The 13084-nt window shown below is 42.7% G+C and overlaps 1 protein-coding gene across 1 annotated transcript in view; it reads right to left on the bottom strand.

Moving 5' to 3' along the window:
- TTN (titin) overlaps positions 1-13084 on the bottom strand; it is a 240011-nt gene that overhangs the window by 183567 nt on the left and 43360 nt on the right. The window contains exons 44-45 of the mRNA XM_033516034.1: positions 1871-2149; positions 246-809 (exon numbers count right to left, since the gene is read on the bottom strand). Of these exons, the coding sequence (XP_033371925.1) occupies positions 246-809; positions 1871-2149 (843 nt within the window). The remainder of the gene's footprint in view (positions 1-245; positions 810-1870; positions 2150-13084) is intronic.

Here is a 13084-nt window from a genome sequence, read left to right as displayed (position 1 = left end):
CTCTTCATCCATCTCTCTCCTGCAGGCAGGAGCAATTCTTGATTTTCTCTGGTGAAAGAAATATTGAAGTAACACACGGTGCACGGTAAGGCAGCAGGGGAAAAGACTTTACAAAGAATGGACCAGGTGGCAGGTCTGAGAAGAATTCACAGTGTAATTACAGCCCAAAGAAGTCTTTTGCCTGTGAAAGAAGAATTGGGGAACCCACGAAGACAAAAGGTAAAGGGGGAATAGAGCTATCTTACCTCTGACTGTGACACTGGCAGAAGAGGAGCTGCTTCCTGCCTCATTTGAAGCAGTACACACATAGTGGCCTGAGTCCTTGAGCTTAGCCAAAGGAATCTCAAGTGAGGCTATTTTGTCTTCAAAGTAAATCTTATAATCTTTGCCTGGAGGGATTTTGTTTCCATCCTTTGTCCACACTACAGTTACTTTCCTGTCTTCATCCACCTGACATTCAAGGCGTATTTTCTTATTAACTGCTGACTGTACTGACTGCAAATCTTTAATGAAGTGGGGCTTGTCTATAATGACCATTTCAGTCTGGCAAATGTCAGCCCCAAACTTGTTGGAAGCTTTGCAAGTGTAAACCCCTCTGTCACTAGCGGTAAGAAGGGAAATTTCTAAAATATGTTTATTTTCCACTTTGGAGATCTTATGGTGGTCTGAAGGTGAAATAGTTGTTCCATCTTTCTGCCAGGTGATGTCGATGACTGGAGTGCCCGAAACAGTACACAGGAACTTGGCACTTTTGCCAACAAAAGTAGTAATAGGTTCAGGTCTGGTAAGAAACGTTGGTGGTAATGCCTCTGCAAAACAAAGGGTTTCAGTGTTATCAAGAGGTGAGGAATAGAGCCACATTTGCTAGGGACAGAGAGCAAGAGAGGCCAGCTTGTCACTGGACACTCTTCAACAAAAGGAAACAGCAGTAAAGGACACAAGAGGTGTTAAAGATGATAAATTTTGGCTATTGGTTTTGTACTTCTTCAGTCTATGTATTGTTCCAGAGCTTGAAGGCATTTTGAATCTCTGGAGCAATGTACAAACTAAAGGAAAATTAACAAAAAGCCAGAAATTCCTCCCCCAAGATTTACATGTTTGTGCACTGTTCTCTCAAGATGGGCAAGTTTGCTTGCATTTCACTGTTCATGGACTTTTTTCTACTCTCTAGCACCCAGCACTTAGCAAAGATCACATAAGGACTCCTCCCAGAAAGAGAAAAGTCAGAATAAATAAGGTCATCACACAAGAAGCACCCAAAAGATGGTGGAGGTTTTTTTTAAGAAAAACAAAAGCTGTGCAGCTCTCTATAGACAAAAAGTTTGAAAATTTAAACCCTTTAAAACTTCTATTGCTTAAGAAGATCTGTTTCCCCAGTCACAGAGTTCCCCTTTGGCCACAGCACAAAGATGTTCAGGTATGCAGATCTGCATAACTTACGTCGCAAGTTTAGTTGCAGGATAAATTTAGGGTGCTAGCATAATCGCACAGTGACTATTACACCAAGAAATCAGATTTAAAAGTGTTTCTTTTCTTTTTTTGTGGTCTGGAAGTTAAATAAACCCTCTTCAAGAATGTATTCACAAAGCAATCCCATGTTGTTTCTTCCTGCTTTTTTTCTCCCTTCTTTCTTTTTTTCCCTCTGAAACTTTTTCACACCAATTCCCTTCTCTTCATACAGAAAGCACCTAAAAGCAGCATTCTCAAAAGTTATTCCTTTTCTATTTTTGTGCCTGCCAAAATTAGGTACGGATAATGTATTATAATGGCAACCAAGAGCCATAAACATGTGCAAGTATAGCAGTGAAAGCATTACAATACACCAAGATATTTTATGGAAAAGGAGAAGTGTTTGAAAGTCTGTACTTACCAGTTACCGTTAGAACAGCCGTAGAGCTAACACTGCCATGCTGGTTGGAAGCCTTACAGCTATATTCCCCACAGTCAACAACTTGAGGCCTTGGGATCTCCAGTGTGGAGAGGTAGTTGGAGGTGCGAATGGAGTATTTGTCCCCATCATATATCTCTCGTCCAGCTTTGTACCACTGGAACTTGACATTGGGAGCCATCTCTACCTCACAGGTAAACTTGGCCACGTGATTTACAGCCACCTCCAAGGGTTCAAGCCTTCTCCTCAGGATCGGTGCAACTGAAATTAGAAGCAGACAGTAACTCAAAACTCTGCCTCCTGACATTCTGAAATTAAGTGATTGACTGACTGAAAAAAAACCAAAAAGGTGACTTGCAATTCACATAAAGTGACTGTAAAAGAAAAAAAAAATCTGTAAGAAAAGAAAGCAGTACTAGACTCAGTGGACAGACAGTCTTACAGTGCATAATCACATCAGGAAACAGTGGTGACACTGGAAAAACAAAGTGAAATAGCAATGCACAATAGCAACAGGATACAAATATAAAGTAACCTATCCTAGAGTTGTGAGAAATTATGGTGTGAATGAGAAATGGTGGTGAATTTGTGCAATGACTCTAAGGAGTGAGACAGGGTGCAGCAGTGAGAAAAATGGGAGGAGCAGATCCACTTCTCAGGCAAGAATAGGATAAATGGTAGGGATTGAGATACAGCTTTGTCCTGACCATGCTAGTGCATTGAAACAACAAAGTTCCTGACCAAAGACTGGGGTAATGAAAGTGAGAGGCCTTGCAATGTGATAAAAGGAGACCATCATTCCAGAGAGAGGGGGGCCCTCTGATTAGTGGCATGATGGTATTAATATTGTATCTCTGTCCAAAGATACACTTAGAAGGGGAGGTTCATTAGTAGAGCAGTGCATTAAAAGGATTATTTTATCCCCATAATCCAACCTCTTTTAACAACTGTGAGTTTTGCTGCTGTTGCTCTTTTTCCACCTTGATTCAGCGCCTCACAGATGTACTCTCCTTGGTGAATGTCCCCGCACACTTTGCTTATTACTAGTGTGTACGTGTCCTGATCTTGCAAACACTTGAATTTGTTGCCTGAAGAGACCAGTTTACCCTCAAAGTACCAGTTCACCTCTCTGACATTTGTAATGACAGACACCAGCCTGACACTCTCTTCTTCCTCCACAACAGTGTCAACCAGTTTTCTGTGTATGATGGGATAACTTTCTTTGCCCAGCTCATCCTCTTGCTTTCCAGCTCTAGTTTCCAGACCCTCTCTGACCTCTTCCCCACACTTTTCTTCCCTTTTCTCTTTTATTTTCAGTATTTCTGTGGGTGTCTTAGTAAGAACATCTGCAGAGGCTGCATCAGCAGTGGCTACAGCTGCACCCACATCCTTGATTTGACCATGCTCAGTCACAGTGTTGATAACTTGTGCAGACAAATGGTGTTCCAGTGGTATTTCTGGCTCCACAGTCCTCTCAGCCTGCTGGGGCTCCAGCTCAAAGATTTCATCACAGGATTTTCCTGAGAGAAGTGTACTGGCAGAGAATGGCAACGCTTTGGATTTTTCACCAGTCAGGGAACATTTATCTTCACAAAGGAAGGAATAGAAAACTTCCTTCAAGACTGTTTTCTGGTCAGCTGTCTGAATGTTGACTTCTCCCAAGGAGACTTGGATTTCTATGGGACTGCATTTTCCTGTGGTCACAACATACGTGCACAAGGTACGTGTATTCTCCTTGGTGATGTTTATTGCCTGAACTTTAACATCTTCCTTATCAGCCAACCATTCTGAAAATAAGAGGTTTTTCTCACTTACCACTGCAGCTTTCAGTGCATTTCTGATTTGAGACTTTATGTCTAAGCTGCAGCTCTTGGGAACCAGAGCAGTGAGCTCACCATCTTTGGAAAGATCAACATGTTCTTCCCCCACGGACTGTTTTTCTTCCAGCAGCAAGGGAAATCTCACAGCCTGTCCCTCATGTATTCTTGCAGCAAAATCTTCCTTTGCTGTTTCCAGAAAAGAAATGTTCTCCAGGGGGATAGTTTGGCCCCCAGTGAAGGCCGATTCAGAGAGAAGCCTGGGTTCAGCCTTCAGCTCACCTTGTGCTATCTGAAAGGCCTCAATGAATTGGATTTGATCACCGTCCATGGCATGGCTCTCAGTGGTGCTTGGCACTTGTAGAAGGGTTTGGGAAGCCTCTGTCTTCAGAGCAGCCAGTTGCTCTGCTGCCTTAGGGATGATTTCCTCTTTGGGCATGAGTATCTGTGCAGCTACAATCCCAAGGCAGCCTGGCAGTTGTGTCTCCATCACTGCTGCAGGCACCACACCCTGGGGACCAGCAAGGAGGGTTTGCAGAGGCTCTGCCAGAAGCCCACTGCTCTCTTGTATTGTGGCTACCTGGGTGAACATCTCTTCAACACTCTGTGCTGCCAGACAGGTTGGTGGCAGGCCAGGCAAGATGTCCTCCCTGGGCAGCATGTATACTGCCTGGGTCATCTGGAGCTGAAGGAGGGTTGAAGGCTCCCTCATGGGCTCAAGACTCAGTGCTCCTTCCATTGCAGGAAGCTCACCAGCCTCCTCATAGAAAAGGGGGCTTTGTTCCTCTGCCACTGCAGAGTGCTGCAAGGCCTGGCTCTGCCCGCACGCAACACGCTCCTCAGGCAGCACAAGGAGCTCAGCAGAGCACGTGGCCTCACCCAGGGCACTCACGGCCCTGCACGTGTAGAGCCCAGTGTCCTCCTCCACGCAGTCCCACACCGTCAGAGAGCCCGAGCCGTCAGGGCGGTGAGCAATGGAGTGACGCGCATCAGAGAAGAGCTGCTCGCTCCCCTTGGACCACAGCACGTCGGGGCACGGCTTCCCCACCACTGTGTACTCAAAGACTGCCGTGAAGCCCGGTGCACACCGCACGCTGTCTGGCTCCCTGGCAAAGCAAGGGAATCCCGGCTTCCTCTGGCGCACATGGAGCTGGGCGCTGCAGCTGGTCTCACCATGTACATTGCTGGCCATGCATGTATACTCACCCTCATCCTGCACACCTGCATACGGGAGGATGAGGCTGTGGTCATTGCCTGCAAATACTAACTTACAGTCTGTGCATGGGGTTAGCTTCGTACTGTTGAGAAACCACTGGATTTTGGGTGTGGGGCTGCCAGTAACAGTGACAGAGAGCCTAGCTACATCTCCCTGCCAGACTTCAACATCTGAGACCTGTTTGAGGAAAACAGGGGCTTTGCCTTCATCCTCAATTTTCATCTTTGCTTTGGTGAAATAAACTGGTTTTCCAAGCTCAAATTCAAGTGTTTTCTCTCTATCAGGCAACTGAAGGCCGCTGCTGTAGCCTTCATTTCTTCCTTCCTCAGAAGAGACAATAAGAGACCTAGTGATGTCTGTATAGAAAAAAATTGTTTAGTTTTACTAGAATATTTATGAGAACACTCATAGATAGAAATACACAGTGTTAGGGCAACTATTTTTCTGTAGCTGGAGGCTTTCTTAATACTATACAGCAGCTAGCAATGAACAGGAGGTCTGTGTTGTCCCCTTGATGCCACACCTTAGTAAGACATGCTGTGTTGTCAGGTTGCTTAAGAATTTCCTATCTTGATCAGGACAGGTGTGTCTTTAAACCTGACATCACAGTATGGGTTAGGCATACTCCTCCAGAGTGCACTGTGCAAGTAACAATCAAGCAACATTGATGCATTTCACAGATATAATTAAAGTGGTATGTGCCATACATATTTGTATGTACAACTATGCATACAAGTACAGCAGAATAGTGCTAAGACCCTGATTTAATTCAAAACACCAACAAAAAAAATCAGAATGACACAATTAGGATCAAAACCCCATCCCCCTTCCCCAAACCAACCAACAAACCCACAATCTTTTCAGCACACTAACCTTTCTTCTGATGCAAAGTTCATCTCTTTAAACTCTATCTTTTGTCTAGCACACCAAAAGATTACCTCTACCTCTACCAGTTTTGTCCTGGTTTTGTCATTACACCCTTAACTTTACAGCATCATTATTACAAACATCACAAGTTTAATCTGTTGATTTAATATAATTGATTTAAATCTCTGCTTTTGAACTCCTCCTTGTCAAGATGCAGGATATTAAAACTCCCACAATGTCAGAGAAAATGAGAACAGACTTTTAAGATTTTTTGTTTTCTTGCCTTTGTGAAATAATAGATATATGCATTGGACAAGTTTAACTCAATAGTAGTTTCAAAATTAGAGGAAGCAGAGGTAAAGAACATCTCTGCAGATATTTGACAACAGAAACATCAGTGAAATACGAAATTTCCAGGAATGGAACAATTAATGAAAAGCATGGTGGAAGGAAAACCTTTGGAAATCAGATGCAGTTGTCCTCACTGAGTCAAGTTTGCTCAGTCAAGACCCAGAGTATTTGATGCTGGAAAGGTATGAGCTTAAAAGAAAGAATAAAAGTATGAGTGGATTAATGTCTCTAGGCACTGTAATGGTGAACCTTGATAAGCTTCTCAATTACAGTGTCTTCAATTTTAAAACTTTTTGAGAGATAAGACTTTTTGCTACACTCCAACAACAAATATAAAAAAGAACAGACTGTCACTCAATTCTTTCTCATTTGTTTTAGTAATTATTAGTCTTACCACAAAAGACATAAATGACATAGCACAGTTCAAGCAATGATTAACTGCAGAGAAGAAATGCTTAAGTAAAAAAAACTACTAAAGCAATCCTTCAGTGTTACTTATCAACCTTGTTAAAACAGTAATAAATTGTGCAAGTAAATTTGAGAATGGGTGGCAGAATTGGGCCAATAAAATAAATAAATTAATAAATAAAATAAGAAATTGCAGAGTGAAACTCATGTTAACAAAGGAGACTGCTTTATACACAGGAGCATGGCAAAAATTAATGCATTTTTATGTGTTCTTGGATATTTATGAGAGAAGAACTATACAGATATTTCTTCATATTTTAGATATGTTTGTAAAATGAATAAAGTGCAAGAAGCAATGGACTTAAATAATTTCATGTTTATTTCACAAATTAACCTGACATGTTAACATTCAATATACATTGATGACAAATAGACATATTTAATTCTTTTTCTAAGATACTTCTTTAGAAATGAAGACAACATTAAATCTGAAATTAAAATTGTGAGCTTTTGATTTCTATGAAAACAAAGAATTTTGAAAAAAGATAGTCAAGCTATACCAGTTGCTCCAGACTAAGTTCATTCAAACCTAGGATTACTCCAGATTTAATAATTGTAGTTTAGGTGAACCAGGTGCTCCTGGCTAATGTACAAAACTTAAACCAAGACTTATAAATTTACATAAATCACAAACATCACTACATGGGTAGATGCTTGGCCATATATTTCAGATGTGAATATGAACTTGGACCTGTGTGGCTTATGGCTCCAAAACCAAGTTATGGGCCTCTTTTTGCTAAAAATATTCAGATTTACATGCAAAATAAACACTTCACAATTGCGTAGGACCTAATCAAAGGGCCTCTGACCCTTTTGACTTTGGAACTAAAAGACCCCTCGTGTCACAGCTGACATCAAACATCAAACAATTCATGCCAATCTCCCTAAGGACCTCTGCTGTCTAATGAATCAGTTAGTGCTACACATCTACACAAGGAATGGATTAAGGACACATCATGGAGTAATTCTTTCCCAGCACAACATTGGGTCAGACAGTCATGCTTCTCTTTCCTACCACCATCACCTATCAGAAAGCACAATTAGCTCTGCCTTTTAACAAATAAATCTTAAATATTTATCAAGGGGTTATGACTGAGAAGACACTGAAGTGACACGTTTGCACTAGCCTAAACACTTCAGTCATTTCACCTGGGTACTGGGTCATTAGAACTTGCTACTCAGGCCTTGAATTCATATCAGGCAACACGAGTGGACAAGGTGAATATTTTGAACAAAAATTACTGTCCCAGCTGAGTGATGGGATAGTCTTAGAAAATAACAGATTTTTTGAGACATGGTGGTGTCACTGTGAGGACACATCAAACTCAGAAATAAGAAATTGTATGAACATAACTGAACATACAGGAACAGGTTTTATCCTTAAAATCACCACTCTGCTTAAAGCTGTTTGCAAGGCAACTGCGAGCAATTTGTAAATATCTGGAAGAATCTCATTAACAGGTAAATTAAGTAAAACTAATTTTTGCTTAGGGATTTTAAACTCAAGGTCTCACCTTGACATATGGGTGACTGGAAAGCTTGTATGTTAGAGAGTCATTTAGTTTCTGAGAAACATTAATTAATAACTTTTCTCTGTTTAACAGATTTTCTTAATCAATTTATCATTGTTTATGTAAGATAGATTTAATTCTGATTTAATTATGTCAGGTACTGCTGATTCTTCCTAAATATTAGCATTACTTTAAATATAAAAATACATATTCACATTGAGAACATTAATGTAAAAATTCTCTGTGCTGAGAAAATGCTACACATAACAACTGAATACATTCCCCTTATTTCTGGTCGTCTCAATACATAGCACACTTAAATGTTCTTAATAATAAAAAGAGAAATAAAAAAGGAATACATAGAGATGTAGTTCTAATGTGAAACAAGAATACCGCATAAAAGTATCTTACTTTTTTACTACTATGCATTTTTCGCTAATGACACTGGAATACAGGGACAACCAAAATTATTTTAATGAATTTAAACTAACATAATTGATTTTTTATTATTATGCTCCCTTTCTCCCTTCCCTTTAACTCCTAAAAATACAGTACAAAATATGCTTTCATGTTTATTACTTGGTAATAGAGAAGAAAATCCTGTCCAGTCTCTACTAATGCAATTTTTTCATTTTTCTTCCTATTGCTCTGCTTTTCTTTGCAACAGCATAATTTCATTGACTTAAACAAGGCATTTAATTTCATGAGTCAGCAGAAAGAGGCCCATAGATGTAAGAATTTTGCAGTGATAGAAACCATAAACAGGATTTGAATCGTGTTCTGACACAACATTGTGAGAAGGGGGAATAACAATTTAAGGAATTCTTTAACAGAACTATACCCAAACTAAACAGCAAGCATATGTTAGTGTTCCATACCTCTAGGTTACAAGAAAAAGGTAGTGTCTACATTGTCAGGTGATTTCTAGCCTACATAAAACAATAGTGATTGCACTGTTGCAGACACATAGGTATATGTACATGATACAAAAAATCAGTCCTACGCAAATGAGGGTCAATTAAAATATCTTTACAAGAATGAGAAAAGAGCATAGAAGGAGCCTGAAATATCCCTCAGTGCAGAAAGTGTGCACAAAATCTATGCATGGATTAAATCCCACTTAAATTCCCCAAAGAAGGCAAATCTAAGTGAAACACAAATATGCCCACAGAGTGGTTTTCATCCTTAAAGAGATGAAAACAATGCCCCTAAAATGAGTGCTGCATTTTTACCTGCAGTGAACAACATCATGAAAACACTTAGTATTTCAAGACAGACTCTGAAATAAATTATGGAAATTTAGTATAATGTTAACACAGCAGAAGTCTCAGCAGTTCCTGCCCTGTTAGTAGCTACACATTTGTACTGTCCACTGTCACTCTGCACCAGGTCTTCAATAGTAAGACTGTGCAAGCCATTCTGCTCTTCCTGCACATAGTACCTATCCCCTTCCAACAACACCCCATCCTTGTACCAGCAGACACTTGGACGGGGAGAACCACTCACAAGACACTGGAAGCACACTGAGGCACCTACAAATGTACTGTAGTCAGAAATGAGCCTCACAAATCTGGGAGGAGCTTCTGTGACCTGGAACTCAAAACTGCAGCTCTCCGAGTCCTCTGCCCTAAACTCAACCCGTTCCTCTTCGGATGGCTCTGCAAACACATCAAAACTAATGTTGACATGCTTCTCCCCTTCTACTTCCTGCTCTTCTCGAGTCACTGCTAGCAGTTGGATCGCTTTTTCTGAGTCATCTCTGTGCGGCTCAAACTCAAATTCCAGCTCTATTTCTGACTGGTCACCTGGGCTCACAGTCTTGCTTAAAAGTAAGTCACACTTCTGGGAACTGTGTGGTTCACAGCCTGTGACTGTTTCACTGCTCAATGCATTCGCTTCCTGCTGAGCCATGACCACAAGGGAGCCTTTGCACGTTGCTTCTCCCAGCCTATTCATTGCCTGACAGCAATACAAGCCACTATCAGAAGATCCTACAGTTTGGACCTTCAGACTGTGAAGTCCCTCCTTCTGACTCACAACATACTTCCCTGTGCCAGGTGTCACACACATGTCACCTCTGAACCACTGAACTACCGGGAGAGGAGTGCCTGTTACAACACACTCAAAAACTGCATCCAAGCCTTCTGTCACCTTGATATCCGTAATGGGCACAGCAAAGCGTGGAGGCATTTCAGTTACTTGGAAATCAATCTTTACATCCTCATTCTCTCCTGCTGCCAAGCCTGCAGCTTGTTCTAACAAGGCAAGTGGAAGTACATCTAGGGAAACCACCATGCTCTTCTTGTCTGGGCTAAACTCAGGACTGGTTATGATTTTGACCTGCTTCTCAAACTCTTTCACTTCATTTTCATCGAGCTCCACTTCCAGGAGGATTTCCTGTGGGGAAGGGGACCTTGAAGATGTGTTTTGCTCCATGTCGAAGTGTATAACATGCTGGTGGGTGACAGGGGGTGGCAGTGCCAGTGACCGTCCATCTTCAGGCAAAACTTCCACCTCTGCAATACTTTTAGCTTCCCCAACAATGTTCACTGCATGGCACAGATACTGTCCTTCATCGGCTTTCTGGACATTAGTGATTTCCAGAACATATTTGTTCCCATCCTTCTCTATTTGCACTCTCTCATCCAGCTCCATCAGAGACTTATTATGATACCATTTCACTCCTGGCTTGGGCACACCCACCACCTCAACCACAAATGTCAATGTGCTGCCCTCATACAACCTCCTCCTGCTCAATGCCTTGAGGAATGCTGGTGGCCTGTCCCTGCCTGACGGCTCCAGGGCTTCACAGGGGGTCATAAACCCATTTGCCTGGGGCTGGTCTGGAGGCTGATACCTCCTTTCACAGAAGGGCAGTATGGTCAGGGCATCCATGTACTCCCCAGTGGGTGTCCGGTAGCGTTCTGGTGGCGTGCTGTCCCCTGATGTAGAGTAGGGTCCCTCAAAGGGTGTGAAATATTGCTCTGAGGGTGTGTTGCATTTTGAACTCTCGAAAGGTGTGGAGTAGTGCTCAGGAGCCATGCTGTACACTGAGCCCTCGGACGGTGTGGAGTAGCGCTCAGGTGGTGTGCTGTACCCTGAGCCCTCAGATGGTGTGGAGTAGCGCTCGGGTGAGCTGAGCGGCGTGTGGTAGGATGCTGATGAAGCAGTTTCAAAGATTTCCACAGAGGAGGGAGGTGTGTAGAAGCGGTCTGAATCGGGTGACTCCTCTCTGCTCCCACTCTCCAGCTCTATAGACATTTCTGACTCAGGAGAGAAGGGCCGGGCAAATTCCTGATGGTTGTTGTAATAATCATAAACCATGCTGAAAGTAACCTCCTCTACTTCCAGTGAAGTTATAGTTTCTTGCTGCTCCTTCTGAACTGTGCCTTTGAGACTTGGAGTTTCATATACCCCAGTGGATCTTAAATAATTGGCCAGGGACAAATCAGGCTCCAGCTCTGAGATTTGAACAGCACTGGGCTCTGGGCCTGAAGAAGTATCCTCCCATATTTCTTCTCCACCCAGGCTATTCTCAGAGGCTTCATCAGTGGGAGTCCTCTTCTTGTCCCAAGACTCCTTCCTTTGCTCCTTCTGTGCCACAGGATCATCCATTACTAACCCAAGTATGAGTTTCCCAAAAGAGAAGCCCTTGGTTGTGGTTGATTCCTGTTGGATGTTTCTGAGCACCTCCTCAGGGGAATCTGTGTTTTCCATCTCACAGGTGAAGCTGCTCATCCCTGGCTCAAAGACCTTTTCTGTCCCAGGAGCATCATCTTTCTCAGCCTGGTGCCCAGCCTGGGGTTTCTTTTCATGTGCAGCTTTTTTCAAGTCCATAATGAAGCTGTCACTCTGGGAGTCTGCAGTCTCCAGTCGTTCCCCACTTTCCCACACATGTGTTTCTTCTACTTCTCTTTGGAAACCTGGTGTGGGCTCCACTAGAAATTCATTAATTTTTTCCTGAAGTGAGTCCTCTCTACAGACACTCATCTTTAACTCCTGAACTTCTTCAGCAGAATGTCCCTCTTCAGCAGATATCATGACATTGCCAAGGTCCCCATTAGGAGTTTGCAAATCAGTGATTTCTCTTGGCTGTTCCTCTTCCTGGGCATCAACCTCCTCATGCTGCATCCTGTAGCTGTGACGCAGCTCCTCACTCAGAGAAATCTCTTCCTCATGCGCATCACATTGGTGCACAGGGGAGATGATCCCGGTGACGATTTCCACACTTTCCAGTGCTATGGGGGTTTGTGCCTTTTCTATGTACACAGTCTCTTCAGCTGGGAAAGACTCTGCAAACTTCTTCAGATCAAACACTATCTCAGTGTTAGGCTCAGGTGGCAACACCTGCTCTCTGAAATGCCCTTCTTCCAGATGAACTTCAGTTTCCTCAGTAAAAACCTGACCTGAGTTTTCTATGCCAGGAGGAGTGGGGATTAGATCCAAAGAAGGCCTGCATGCATCAGACTCCATTTTTTGCAGCATTTGCCTGTCACTTTGTATTTCCCAGTGTGTGGCATCACCATCAGCAATCACTTCTTCTTTACAAAGATTATCATCAGCTTTAATGTCCTGTTCAATTGTAACTGATGTCTCTTGTTCCTTGTCCAGTTCCTCCTGTTGCTCTCCTGCATAGAATTCATAAAAGCCAAATTCCTCCTTTGTGGGGGTGCTTGCAATGTGGTCCTGCAGGTGGGGCACACTTGGCTCTTCCGCAAGGGGCACATCAGGAGTCACTGCCTCCCAGGCAGGGGCATCACACTCCGTGCAGACATCACTTCTGTCTTGCACCACAGGTGATACAGGAATGAAAAATTGTGAAACCTTACACTCCCCTGCCAAAGCAGATTGTTCAGGGGCATGTGCTTGCCCTTGCTCTTCCATAAATGATAAATCCTTACCTTCTCTGGCCAGAGCAAACTGCTCAGGAGCATGTGTTTGTTCTTGCTCTTCCATAAATGATAAA

The sequence above is a fragment of the Parus major genome, chromosome 7 (assembly GCF_001522545.3).
Source record: "Parus major isolate Abel chromosome 7, Parus_major1.1, whole genome shotgun sequence".
Lineage (NCBI taxonomy): Eukaryota > Metazoa > Chordata > Aves > Passeriformes > Paridae > Parus > Parus major.
Note: the sequence above shows the minus strand (reverse complement) of the source record. Positions and strands in the feature narration are given on the sequence as shown.